At 53.3% G+C, this 10,832-nt stretch overlaps 1 protein-coding gene across 1 annotated transcript; it reads right to left on the bottom strand.

The window, feature by feature from the left end:
- Positions 1-1,931: 1,931 nt before the first annotated feature.
- LOC123279771 (keratin, type II cytoskeletal 2 epidermal-like) lies at positions 1,932-9,792 on the bottom strand. Its single transcript, XM_070494692.1, has 9 exons — positions 7,648-9,792; positions 6,435-6,649; positions 6,044-6,104; positions 5,142-5,237; positions 4,350-4,514; positions 4,102-4,227; positions 3,397-3,617; positions 2,844-2,878; positions 1,932-2,757 (listed from the first exon to the last, which is right to left on the bottom strand). The coding sequence occupies exons 1-9, from the start codon at positions 8,227-8,229 to the stop codon at positions 2,417-2,419; spliced, it is 1,842 nt and encodes a 613-aa protein (XP_070350793.1). The 5' UTR covers positions 8,230-9,792; the 3' UTR covers positions 1,932-2,416.
- Between the last annotated feature and the right edge of the window lie 1,040 nt (positions 9,793-10,832).

Consider the following 10,832-nt stretch of genomic DNA (forward strand, 5'->3'; position numbering starts at 1 on the left):
CAAGACGAACAAGGGTATTACCAATACTAAAATGTGACTACAGGAAATTTTAACCCAAGAGAGAATTTAGAAAGTGTGTACCAGAGTACTAGAATATTCTCACCAGTTCATTCATTCAGTGGTGTCCCTGCTGCCATATGGTGGCCCCAGACGTCTGCTCTCCCTCAGAGGAGAGTACAGCATCACCCTCAAGGCCACCCCACTCCCATTGTTCTAAATCCACGAGCACCACGCCGCCTTCTAGGACTAAGTCAGTTTCCCAGGTATCTTGACAACAGGATGGGGGCTCTGGTATTTCAGTCAGTTTGTAGGTTCCCCCACAAACTCATACATGGACCTTCTGGGTCACACATCCGTGGCTTGAGTGCGTGGTGCACACATAGCAGTCCTCAAGAGCAGATGTAACTTGGATGCCTTAACAAAATCAATTTTATGTCAGTTCAGAGTTGTCAGGGTGCCACATTGACCGTGTGAGGTACTTCCCTCGTGGGCGACCCTGACAGCCGGCCGCCTTCCTCTACTTCTTTGTAACTTCTACTCCCTTTTAACCTCATTTAACTACTTCTGTATGACACATTCACAGTTCACAAGGCATTTTCACATCATATATATTTTATCGTCCTGCTGTCTAGAGGCAAATATTCTCACCCTCGTTTCACCTACACCAGACGCTCCAAATGGTCAAGTGACTTGTCCAATGGTCCACACATCCAGGAAACTGTGGATTTTTTTTTTTATTTTTGCCTACATCTTACATACCAGACAGTTCTCTGAATCAACGTTCTGTCTTCTTTCTGTCCACCATAATGCTGTCCAGACTTTCGCATCGGTTCATAAGGAGGCAGCTCTGGTGAGAGTGACTGGAGAGAGAGAGAGAGAGCTCCCCATTTTGTATGGACGCGATACCCCTGTTGATTTACACCCTCTTTATTTCCCTGAGATCTGATTGCCACTGCAGCTACGAAGACTTTTCTCAGTGAAAGCTAAGAAATCTACAACTTCAGAGAAGTGAACTGAGCTTTTCACGGCCGTAAAACCACTGGGAATCTGATGTTCATTTGGTCCTTAAAGCAAGCATCTGCTGTCTGCAGGCCAACAAGCAAAGTCATAATAGCCAGGTCCTCATCATCATCGCCACCATTATCACTAAAATTGGCCCTCACTGAGTGCTTACTACTTGCTAAGCGATGTTCATTCATCCTCTCATTCAGTCCTTGCCATAATTCCTACGAGGAAGGCATTGTTATCCCCATTATTGAGAGAAATAAAACCGAGGTGCAGAGAAGTCCTTAACTGACACATTGTCACAGAGCTGGTAAATGATGGTGGTAAGATCCAAGCCCAGGCGTATATGAGTCCAATGCTTCTGATCACTATGCTGTCCCATTGTACTTCTCCACGAGTACAGGCCACATGTGGGCAAATGAACTTCTTAGATTAAGCAGTGTTTTGGGGAGTGGCCTGAAGGAGAGGGGAAATGGATAGCCAGCTCTCCAGTAGCACTCTTGGTTCTTGAACTCCCCAGGCCAAAGTCTGTCTTCTGGCTGTGGCAGCTGCCGGTACTGCCTGACCCACATCCCTCTCTTCATAGGCTGTTCCACATGGGCAGACTTCAGCATGCAATACTGTCCCCTCCTCTCAGTGTCAGACTCTCTCTTCCAACCTGCTTGCTCAGTGGCCTTTCCACCAGAGCGTTCTCCCATGAGTACCCCAAACTCTCCATTTCTCCTTGACACCTGCACCCTCTGGGAAAGAGCTTCTGCTCATTAAATGTTAAATGTTTAAGCTCAGATGTTGCCTGACCAGCCTCCCAACATGTCCCATCGTCCCAACTTCCCCATACGCCATGGGGCTCTAGGGCCTTCTGTCCTGCCCACAAAGCACTTGTCCAGGGTGGACAGCACCATGAACAAAGGAGATTGAGACTCGTGGAGAATTTCAAATGCAGTTTATTGCAGCAACACGAGGAAAAGGGGAGTTAAGACCTCTTCACAAGAGACAATCAACTTGCTTACACCTTCTATACAAAACCAAAGCAGCACAGAGCTTGCTGCAAGACACGGGACCCCAAGGAGCTGTCCAGAGCGTGTCTCCACGCAGCAAGAAGCTGTGGGTCTCACCAGCCCGGCTCTGGCTGACTGAAGGAGATGCTTTGAAATGGAATGTGTGTCGTGGGATGGCTGAGCTGTCTCGCAGGCAAAGCACAAGGCAGGGTCATAGCCGGGGACTGGGATTGCCTCTGATCTGAAACCTTCTTTGGGAAGCAGAGGAGAAAGGAGAGAGCGGGGGAGCTGGGAGGAACCAGTGGAACTGACCATAGCTCAGCTCTCCACTAAGGCTGGGGCAGTTGACCTCGACCTCGCCAAGCATGAAGGTAGTGATGGGAGGGAGAGCTAACAGGACAGACAGCACCTCTTTATCTGCTCCCTCGGGAGTAGCTGCTGGAAACAAATTTCACGCTGGAACTGCCGCCAGAGGACTTGCTGCCCCCAGAGCTGACTCCCCGGCCTCCGGACGAGCTGAAGCTGCCTCCAGAGCCGCCGCCACCAGAAATCCTGACACCATAGCTGCCTCCACCGCCTCCAGAGCCGCCTCTGTGGCCCCTACTGCTGCCTCCGGAGCCGAAGCCACCACCACCGCCGCCTCCAGAGCTGTAACTGCCCCCTCCGGACATGTAGCTCCCTCCGCCGCCAGAGCTGAAACCGCCGCCTCCTCGGACTCCTCCTCCACTGATGCTCGTGTGGCTGGTGCTCACAGCTGCAAGGGAACACTCAGTGATCTGCACTGAGCTCCCCGCCCACCCAGCACACCCGCACAGGCCCCTGAGATCCGATAGTACTTACACACGCTCACATTCGGGGCGCACTCTCCAGACATCCTGTAAGAGAAAGGAATGCAGAGCTCTCCTGACTCTCCAGCTTCTCAAATTACTCCCCAGGCCCTCTCACAACTGTCGAGGGTTGTCCCCATCTGGGGCTCCACTAATCCACTTCCTCTGAATCCTAATCCTGTCTCCTACGGTGTCCCGACCTCTGTCATTGTTCTCACAGTGACTACAAACAGGGAATCTCCATATAAACGAGACAAGACTCTTGCTGCTAATGCAGGCCAAACTTAAAGACCTTGACATGGGCTGGATGACATCTGAGCCAGCCCAGATGAAGAAGAAATCACTCCATCTCAAAGAGCTTCACACAGACGCTACAGTCCTCAGAAAACAAAAGTGGGGACCCCGGCTCCCACTGTGAAACCAAGTCTTTCCTCCCGCGCCATGGACCTTCCCCTCCCGATCCTCAGGACCAGCCACAGGCACATGGCTGCTTCCTCAAGACCAGTCAGCTCACAAGGGAGGATGCCCTGAAGAAGTGGCCAAACTGCCTGAGGTCCCTTCCGCACCTGCCCTCCTCTCCTTCCAGGAGGGTCCTGTAGGTGGCAATCTCCACATCCAGGGACAGCTTGGTGCTCATCAGCTCCTGGTAGTCACGCAGCAGCCGGGCCAGGTCCTCCTTAGCCCTCTGCAGGGCATCCTCCAGCTCGTTCAGCTTGTTCTGGGCGTCTTTGAGGGCGTTCTCCCCACGCTGCTCAGCTTCGCTGATGGACTGCTGCAGCGCAGCGATCTGAGAGGAGAGGCGCCAGCACATTACACGCTCAGTGACCCAACTTCACCTTGGCCTTCTCACCTCAATTGTGTTGACTTCCTTAGAAACCCCTAAAGGTGATGCAGCAGCCTCTCTTGGCCCTAGTTGAGGCTCCTCCACCCCTTACAGACTTGACACTTTTCTAAACGCCTGCCCTGAAACCTCCTGGCTGCCTGTCCTCTCACTCTCCGCCTCCAAAGTCTCCCTTTGGGTCATGGGCTGGACCACTCATGCCCATCACATCTATTTCTCTACTAGATCATTTTCTCCCAGGCTTCCCTAAAGAGAACCCAGCCTAAGGACCGAATTCTGGGAATCACCATAGTCACCAAAGGAATTAGGCACAACAATACAATCTTGGGATGGATCTCAAGATGCAAAACTGAGAAAGTGCCCTGCAATTACCTGAGGATGCCCCACCCCCATTCCATAGAGCTGAACAACAGGAGGAGGAAGCAAGTACCTGCTTCTTGACGCTGTCAATTTCAGATCTAAGTCTCTGGATCACCCGATTCAGCTCAGAAATCTCCATCTTTGTACTTTTCAAACTGTCCCCATGGCTGCCAGCAGTGATCTGGAGCTCTTCATACTAAAGATCAAGTCAATTAGATGTGACAGAGCGCACCACGGCTCACACACACAAATAGGAGAAGACACAGGATAGAAAGACAAGACACTTCGGGAAAGCTGGCCAGGCATTCAGCCCATCACCTTGCTCTGGTACAGGGCCTCAGCCTCCGCCTTGCTCTTCTGGGCGATCTCCTCGTACTGGGCGCGGACCTCGGCGATGATGCTGTTCAGGTCCAGGTGCCGACTGTTGTCCATGGACAGGACCACGGATGTGTCGCTGATACTCTGTTGCATCTGGGACAGCTCCTGCAACACATGGGAGGGCTGGCCATGGCGCCCCTGCCCACAGCCAAAGGCAGCGAGGAGGCATTCCCCTCCCCGGGGTCAGGGAGATGCACAGACTCTCAGACAGAGCATCATAATCCCACTGGGTGAGATTTCAAGCAGCATAATCACCATTCCTAGGCCTCCACCAAGGTTGGCCTGAGAAATACAGGAGAGAGAAGTCTATTTCTGAGCCTCCTAGTTAACAGCCTTCCCCATTTATGCAGTTTTGGTAAGCACTCCCCAGGAAGAAGTCTTAAATTTTACTTCCTGTTTCAGAGGCCAAGTGCATGCACCTGGGCGGGGAGGGTGAGGTATATTACATTCTGACCCGGAAGTATATTGGACATAGGGACAGGAGCAGGAAGGGTCTCTTCCCAAGAGGAGCTGGACATTTGGGGGACAGAGTGAGGGAAAGTGGTCTTGGTGTTTCATGAGCATCAGGGGAGAAGTTCCTCTCTTCCAAGGCCCCTGGGGGTCTGAAAGGATGACACGTTGGAGCCAGACAGCCTTAAACCCCACTCCTACCTCTTTTTCACCAATCGGGAAGGACCTGCCTTTGATGGGAAGGGTGGGAGGCAAGGGTCCGACCTGGAGCAGCCTCCTTACCGCATCATAGAGGATTCGCAGGAACTCAAGCTCCTGGGTCAGCACGTCCACCTTGGCCTGCAGATCCACCTTGATCTTGTAGGCATTGTCCACGTCCTGCGGGAAAGGTCAGGGGCCTCTGGTGAAACTCAGCCCCAAGGCCGCCTTGCCCATTCCGTGTCCGGGCCCTGCCCTCTCTCTGCCCATCTCCTCGTCCCAGTCCCTGTTCGCTGCTCTCCAACAGCCCAGGTGTCTCAGGTGACCCACATGCCCTCAGGACCACATTTGGCATAGAGTCCACAATGCACCTCTGCTTGGGGCTCCAGGCCCATGTTCACTGCTCACTGCCCTAAGACCTGTGATGGGACCAAGCTTTGTCAACAATCTCTCCCTCCTGCTTGAGACACTGTGTGTTGCCAGGATGGGGCACAATGGCCTCTGGGGGTTTAACAGTCCTCCACTCTCCCACCCTGCCTGTCCGCCCCAACTCTCCTGAATTTCTCTGGGTTTTACACCAAAGCTTCTGCAGGATTCGGGCTGAAAACTCACTTTTGCCTTCTAGCTCAAACCTTTGTCAGCACGACTGACGGGCTCTTTAAGCAGGCATTCCAAGGAAAGTCCCAGTCCTTCCCCAGCTCTTTTGAAGAAGAATAAGGTGCTTTCTGTGTTGCATCTTTCAGCATCCAATACAGACTTTAAGTAAGTTATTGGTGTGAAACGTTCCAGCAAATTCACAAAACATCCCCAGAAGCTTGAGCTACAGAGATGCCATTGTTTCCCTGAGAACCAGCCGTGGCCGCGCCTCGCCGCTTTCCTGGACACTGCGGTTCACCCTCAGAGCTGTTCTCCACCCATGGGTCCAGACACAACGGGCTTCTGAAGCCCCCTCACTCCCACCCCAGCCCTCACCTTCTCTTGCTCACCTTTTTAAGCGTCACAAAATCATTCTCAGCAGCCGTGCGCCTGTGGATTTCATCCTCATACCTGTTGGGACCCAGAGGACAAAGCATTTAGGTTAGTCCCAGTTTGCTTATTTCTGCCTTCTACTTTCCCAACTGGGTTCACCTGAAATACCCCATTCACCTGTGCAAATTGGAACTATGATATTCCAAATGAGGATGCTTTTCTGTAAATTAACTCTCAAACAGGCAACACACACGATCTCTGAAGCCCTAAATGTCTTTCCCACAAAGAACGGACGGAGACACAGATTCTATGAGCACAAAGGCACTTGGAAGATGAGGGCCTTTCCAGGGAAAGGTCTGGTAGCTCAGATCCATATGTAGCCCGCTCAGCAATTGCTCTGCCACCTACTTCTTCTTAAAATCCTCCACGAGATCCTGCATGCTGTTCAGCTCTGAGTCCTGGGACGTTCTTTCTGCAGAGAGCGTGTCCACCTGTCTCTTCAGCTGGGCGATGAACGCCTGGAAGATGGGCTCCAGGTTGGAGGTGCGGGTGCCCACATGGATCTGCTGCAGCAGCTCCCACTTGGTCTGCAGCACCTGGTTCTGCTGCTCCAGGAACCGCACCTGCCGTGACAGAGGGGACGCACATGAGTGCTGGGCCGCCCTTCCCACCAGCTGGCCACACTCGCAGAGCCTGCTCTGGTCCCGCTCCTGGAGGTGGAGAAGTCTGCCCAGCTTCGTCCTCACCAGGGGGATGCCGGCTCATGCCGGGCAGAGCTTCGGAGCTTCCTGCCTCCACATGTGGGAGCTTCTCCAGACTCCTGTGTGACAGCTGGCACTCTCCATGGAGAGAACCCTTTTTCCTACTTCACCGCCCACTTTTCCATTTGCAGCTGCTCCCTGGACTCCAGGCCATTTCCCTCCCTCATTTGAGTTGAATTCCCAGCAAACCTCCCAGGAATTTTGGGGAAAACCAAACACAGCCATCCTTTGGCTCTGCTCCTAAAAGCACCAAGTGTGAGGGCCCTGGAGGGCAGGGCGCCTCAGTCTGCTTCATAAGAGCCTCGTGAGTTCCTTAGACAGGCTCCTCACACTTGAAATAGGAGAAAATCCTCTAACACCCCAGAGCGACACCAACAGGGACTATATGGGTCACAAAACTGAGAATGCTTCTCTTGAAGGGAGGGACTTCATCCGTCCCCAAGAGCATATTTCAGACTCAGCTTCTCCGAATTTCGTAGAGTAATGACTCCCAGGGAAGGAAGGACTATCTCGGAAGATTTCTTCCCAACCCCTTCCAAGACCCGCCATCACGCGGCCTGGACCTGGCACTCCATCCCTTGTCTCTGTCAGTGTTTCTAAGACTTTCAGAATTTTGGATAAATGTTATTGATTACCCTGAAACAATAAAGCCAAAGGCACAAATAATTACTAACTGCAGACTGTCGGGCAAGAGGCAGCCCACAAAGCAAGCACCTGTCCTGTTTGGATATTGCCCATAGTTCAGGCTACTGGGAACACACCGACTCGTAAAAGAAACGAATCCCTGTTGTTTGCCTTGCAGTTAGCGCTGGAAGTAGGGCACCGTGAGCATCCGACGGAGCCCGCTTCTCGTGACTCACCTTGTCAATGAAGGAGGCAAACTTGTTGTTGAGAGTTTTGATCTGCTCCCGCTCCTGGGCCTTCACGTTCTGGATCTCTGGGTCCACGCCCACATTGAGAGGCTGCAGGAGGCTCTGGTTGATGGACACTTCGTGGATGCCACCACCAGGGAATCCGCCAGGCCCGAAGCCACCGGGACCCCCAAAACCGCCAAAGCCGCCGCCACCTCCAAAGCGGCCTCCACCAAAGCCGCCGCCTCCAAAACCGCCACCTCCAAAGCCGATGCCACCTCCGAAGCCACTGCCACCTCCAAAGCCACCTCCTCTGCCACCAAATCCACCACCAGAGCCAAAGCTTCCGCCTCCTCCAGCCACACTAATGGAGATGCTCCTGCTTCCGCCAAGGCCAACAAGACTCCGGCTGCCAAAGCCGCCTCCACCGACGCCCCTTCCGCCACCGCCATGGCGGCTCAAGCAGGAGAAGCTGCTGGTGGATCTCCGACTCCCACCAGAGCCCACAGCCGAGCTGCTGCTGAAGCCCCGGAATCCTCCACCTCCTCCTCCTCCTCTTCCTCGAGATCTGCTTGAGATCCGACAGCTCATGATGCCTTTGCCCAGCGAGGAACGTGGAAGGTTCGTGAGGAGAGTCAAGGCTGTTGGGAGACTGTCAGGGTCCCCTTTTATACTCACCTGCTAGGTGTTGGTGCGCATGGGTGTGGGCCCACTTAGGCATGGGTTCGGTCTACCTCGAAGCTACTCCTGGTGAGTGATTACCAAGCTAACAATCATTGAAAAAGTCGACTAATCAGCTTTATCCCAGAACTTGCTTAGATTGCAAACTCCTCCTGCTTATCCTGGCATCTGAAATGCAATTGGATTTTTGTAAAATCATCAAAAGAGATCGGGATGCGGGTTTCTCAATCTGAAAAGGGACCTTCTGCAGGATGCTGCTCCCCGCTCTGGACCAGCCCAGGGGAGGCCAGCTGCCACTTGGGCCTGTGCAGGCACGCCAGCCCAGATCAGCTGATGAAAGAGATGACAGGTTTAGAGACTGGTCGGCATTTGTTCAAGGAGTCAAATGTGAGTCAAGATTCTTGATTCTGGAAAGGACTTCATGGCTGACTTCCACTGTGGTCCTCTGTTTCTTCATCTATAAAATGGGGACATTTATCCTGTCCCACAGGATATTGGCCTGTTGCACTAATGGGTTTTAAGCTTTGCTGTCTCTGAGAACAGAACAGGGATCCTGTAGGATAATATCCTTCTTTCAGCAGGCTGCTGGCAAGCCCCGGTCCCTCAATGCTTTTCCTCAAAGGTTTTCAAAAGCACATCCCTTGGCCACAGCTGAAAAGCAAGCCCCAGTGTCGATCAGACAGGGCCTGATTGACTAGCCAGTTGGACAAAGATGTGAACGTTGACACCAGGCTCTGCTGGTAGGAACTCATTTCCCCTCCCCCACAGTCTCCTAGCTGGGTGTCCCCCTCTCTTCCGGCCTCATGCCAGCCCTCCTTGTGGTACAGTGAGCCGTGGCCCTGGTCTTCTACACAGCACAGCCAGGGTCATGTTTATCTTTACCCCAAACCTCACTCCCCTAGGCACAGGGCAGTCACTCAGGGAATAAGCCCAAGATCCAAAAAGCATTGCCAGGGTTTGGTGTTTGGAATGGCAGGTTTCCTCTGACATGAAAGGTGATGTTAGCAATGCTGAGTCTTCACAGCCTTCCATCCGCCTGTTTCCTGAAGATCCCACCTGGACATCCTCTCAGGTCTCTGTCCCACCCACCATCAGCACTTCCCTCCACAGGCCAGCCAGGTTAGTCTCTTTGTCCCCAAAACTGAAAGCATCGGCTGAACTGAGCTACTGGCCAAGCCCTGAGCCCTCTGGTGCACACTGCCCTGGAATGCAAACCACGTGTTTACATTTCAAAACAAAACAAAACCACCAACAAACTCCTGTTCCGGGCCCTGCTGCTGAGTTCAGGCGGCTCCACGGGCCAACACTCAGACAGAGTCTAATAAGCTTGAGAAAGTAGATCAAAAAACAGAGAGGTGGGCAACAGCAGCCTGGAGACAGCAGCAACCTGGCCAGGGCATGATGCCCGCACCGCGCACCACCTGCGAAGCCTGTGCATCCCATAGGGCAGGTCTCTGCTGCTCCAAGAGCTCCAGCTCAGCGGCTCCGAGGGAGGGTGGGACAGGAGCCTCGCAGGCTCCCAGCAGCAGGCCCTTGCTCAATAGCTCCTCTGAGGCTTCCCTCTGTAAGCCATTGTTCGAAAACTGCTCACTCAGGCTGCAGTGCCAGCCCCTGGCCCAGCTCTCCCTCAACCCCGGACCTCCTCTCCTTTCTTACCCAACAGGGCCTTGGTAGCTTTTTTCTCAGTCAATCCCTTTTCTTACCATGAACTCCATGGCTGTTGATTTTAAGATGCCCCAGTGACCTTCTCAGTGTTACTTGCGAAGCCAGGCTGGCGGGCAGCCAAGCCACCCACAGCATGAATTGCCCAGTGCCCCACGGTGCAGAACTCCATTGCGAATGCAGAGACTCCCTGGACACACACGCCAGCTGTGTCAGGATAGCAGGGTCTGCCCACTGCTTGGAAACCATGGAGACCCCAGGAACAGAGGAGGAAAGAGGGCAGGGACGCTGCCCAGGACGCAGCACGGGCTCATACCATGATGGAGAAACTAAGGAAGCAATCCAGCAATCAACCAAGGAAGCCTCCAGCATAGAGCCTGGCACACAGTAGGTGCCCACAAATGTTACTTCCTTCCCCACCACTGTGGCCAAATGCCCACACTTAGTTCTAATTTTCTAACTGGGCCCTGGCAGACCAGACCCAGACGTTGGGAAGTCACGGATCCCAGCTTTGTTCTCCACGGATCCATCCACAGCTCAATGAGCTCAGTCCTTCCCATCATGGCTACAACGTACCTACAACTCACTGGGGCGTGCACCTGGCTTGCTGATGTGCTGTCCAGCTAATGGTATTGCTCTGACATGTGCACCTGTGTGTTCTCACCTGCAACATGTCTTCATTCGCACAGAGAGAGCCGAAAAAGGGTCTTCCATGAAAGGTTCTTGCCATTCCCAGCCCCAACCCCCATTCCAGCCAAACTATTTCTCCAGGCCAAGTTCTACTCCCACGCTGGCTTGAAAATCCTCACTCTCGCCCTTTACCCAATAGCCACCTCAACATGGAAGGACAA

Source organism: Equus asinus, chromosome 22 (assembly GCF_041296235.1).
Source record: "Equus asinus isolate D_3611 breed Donkey chromosome 22, EquAss-T2T_v2, whole genome shotgun sequence".
Lineage (NCBI taxonomy): Eukaryota > Metazoa > Chordata > Mammalia > Perissodactyla > Equidae > Equus > Equus asinus.

Excerpts from the sequence above, each read along its gene's own strand:
- LOC123279771 (XM_070494692.1), bottom strand. The coding sequence starts at position 8,229 with ATGAGCTGTCGGATCTCAAGCAGATCTCGAGGAAGAGGAGGAGGAGGA. Across the intron at positions 5,238-6,043 it reads ATTTTGTGACGCTTAAAAAG|GACGTGGACAATGCCTACAA; the intron begins GTGAGCAAGAGA and ends CCTTTCCCGCAG. Across the intron at positions 2,879-3,396 it reads CTGGAAGGAGAGGAGGGCAG|GATGTCTGGAGAGTGCGCCC; the intron begins GTGCGGAAGGGA and ends TTTCTCTTACAG.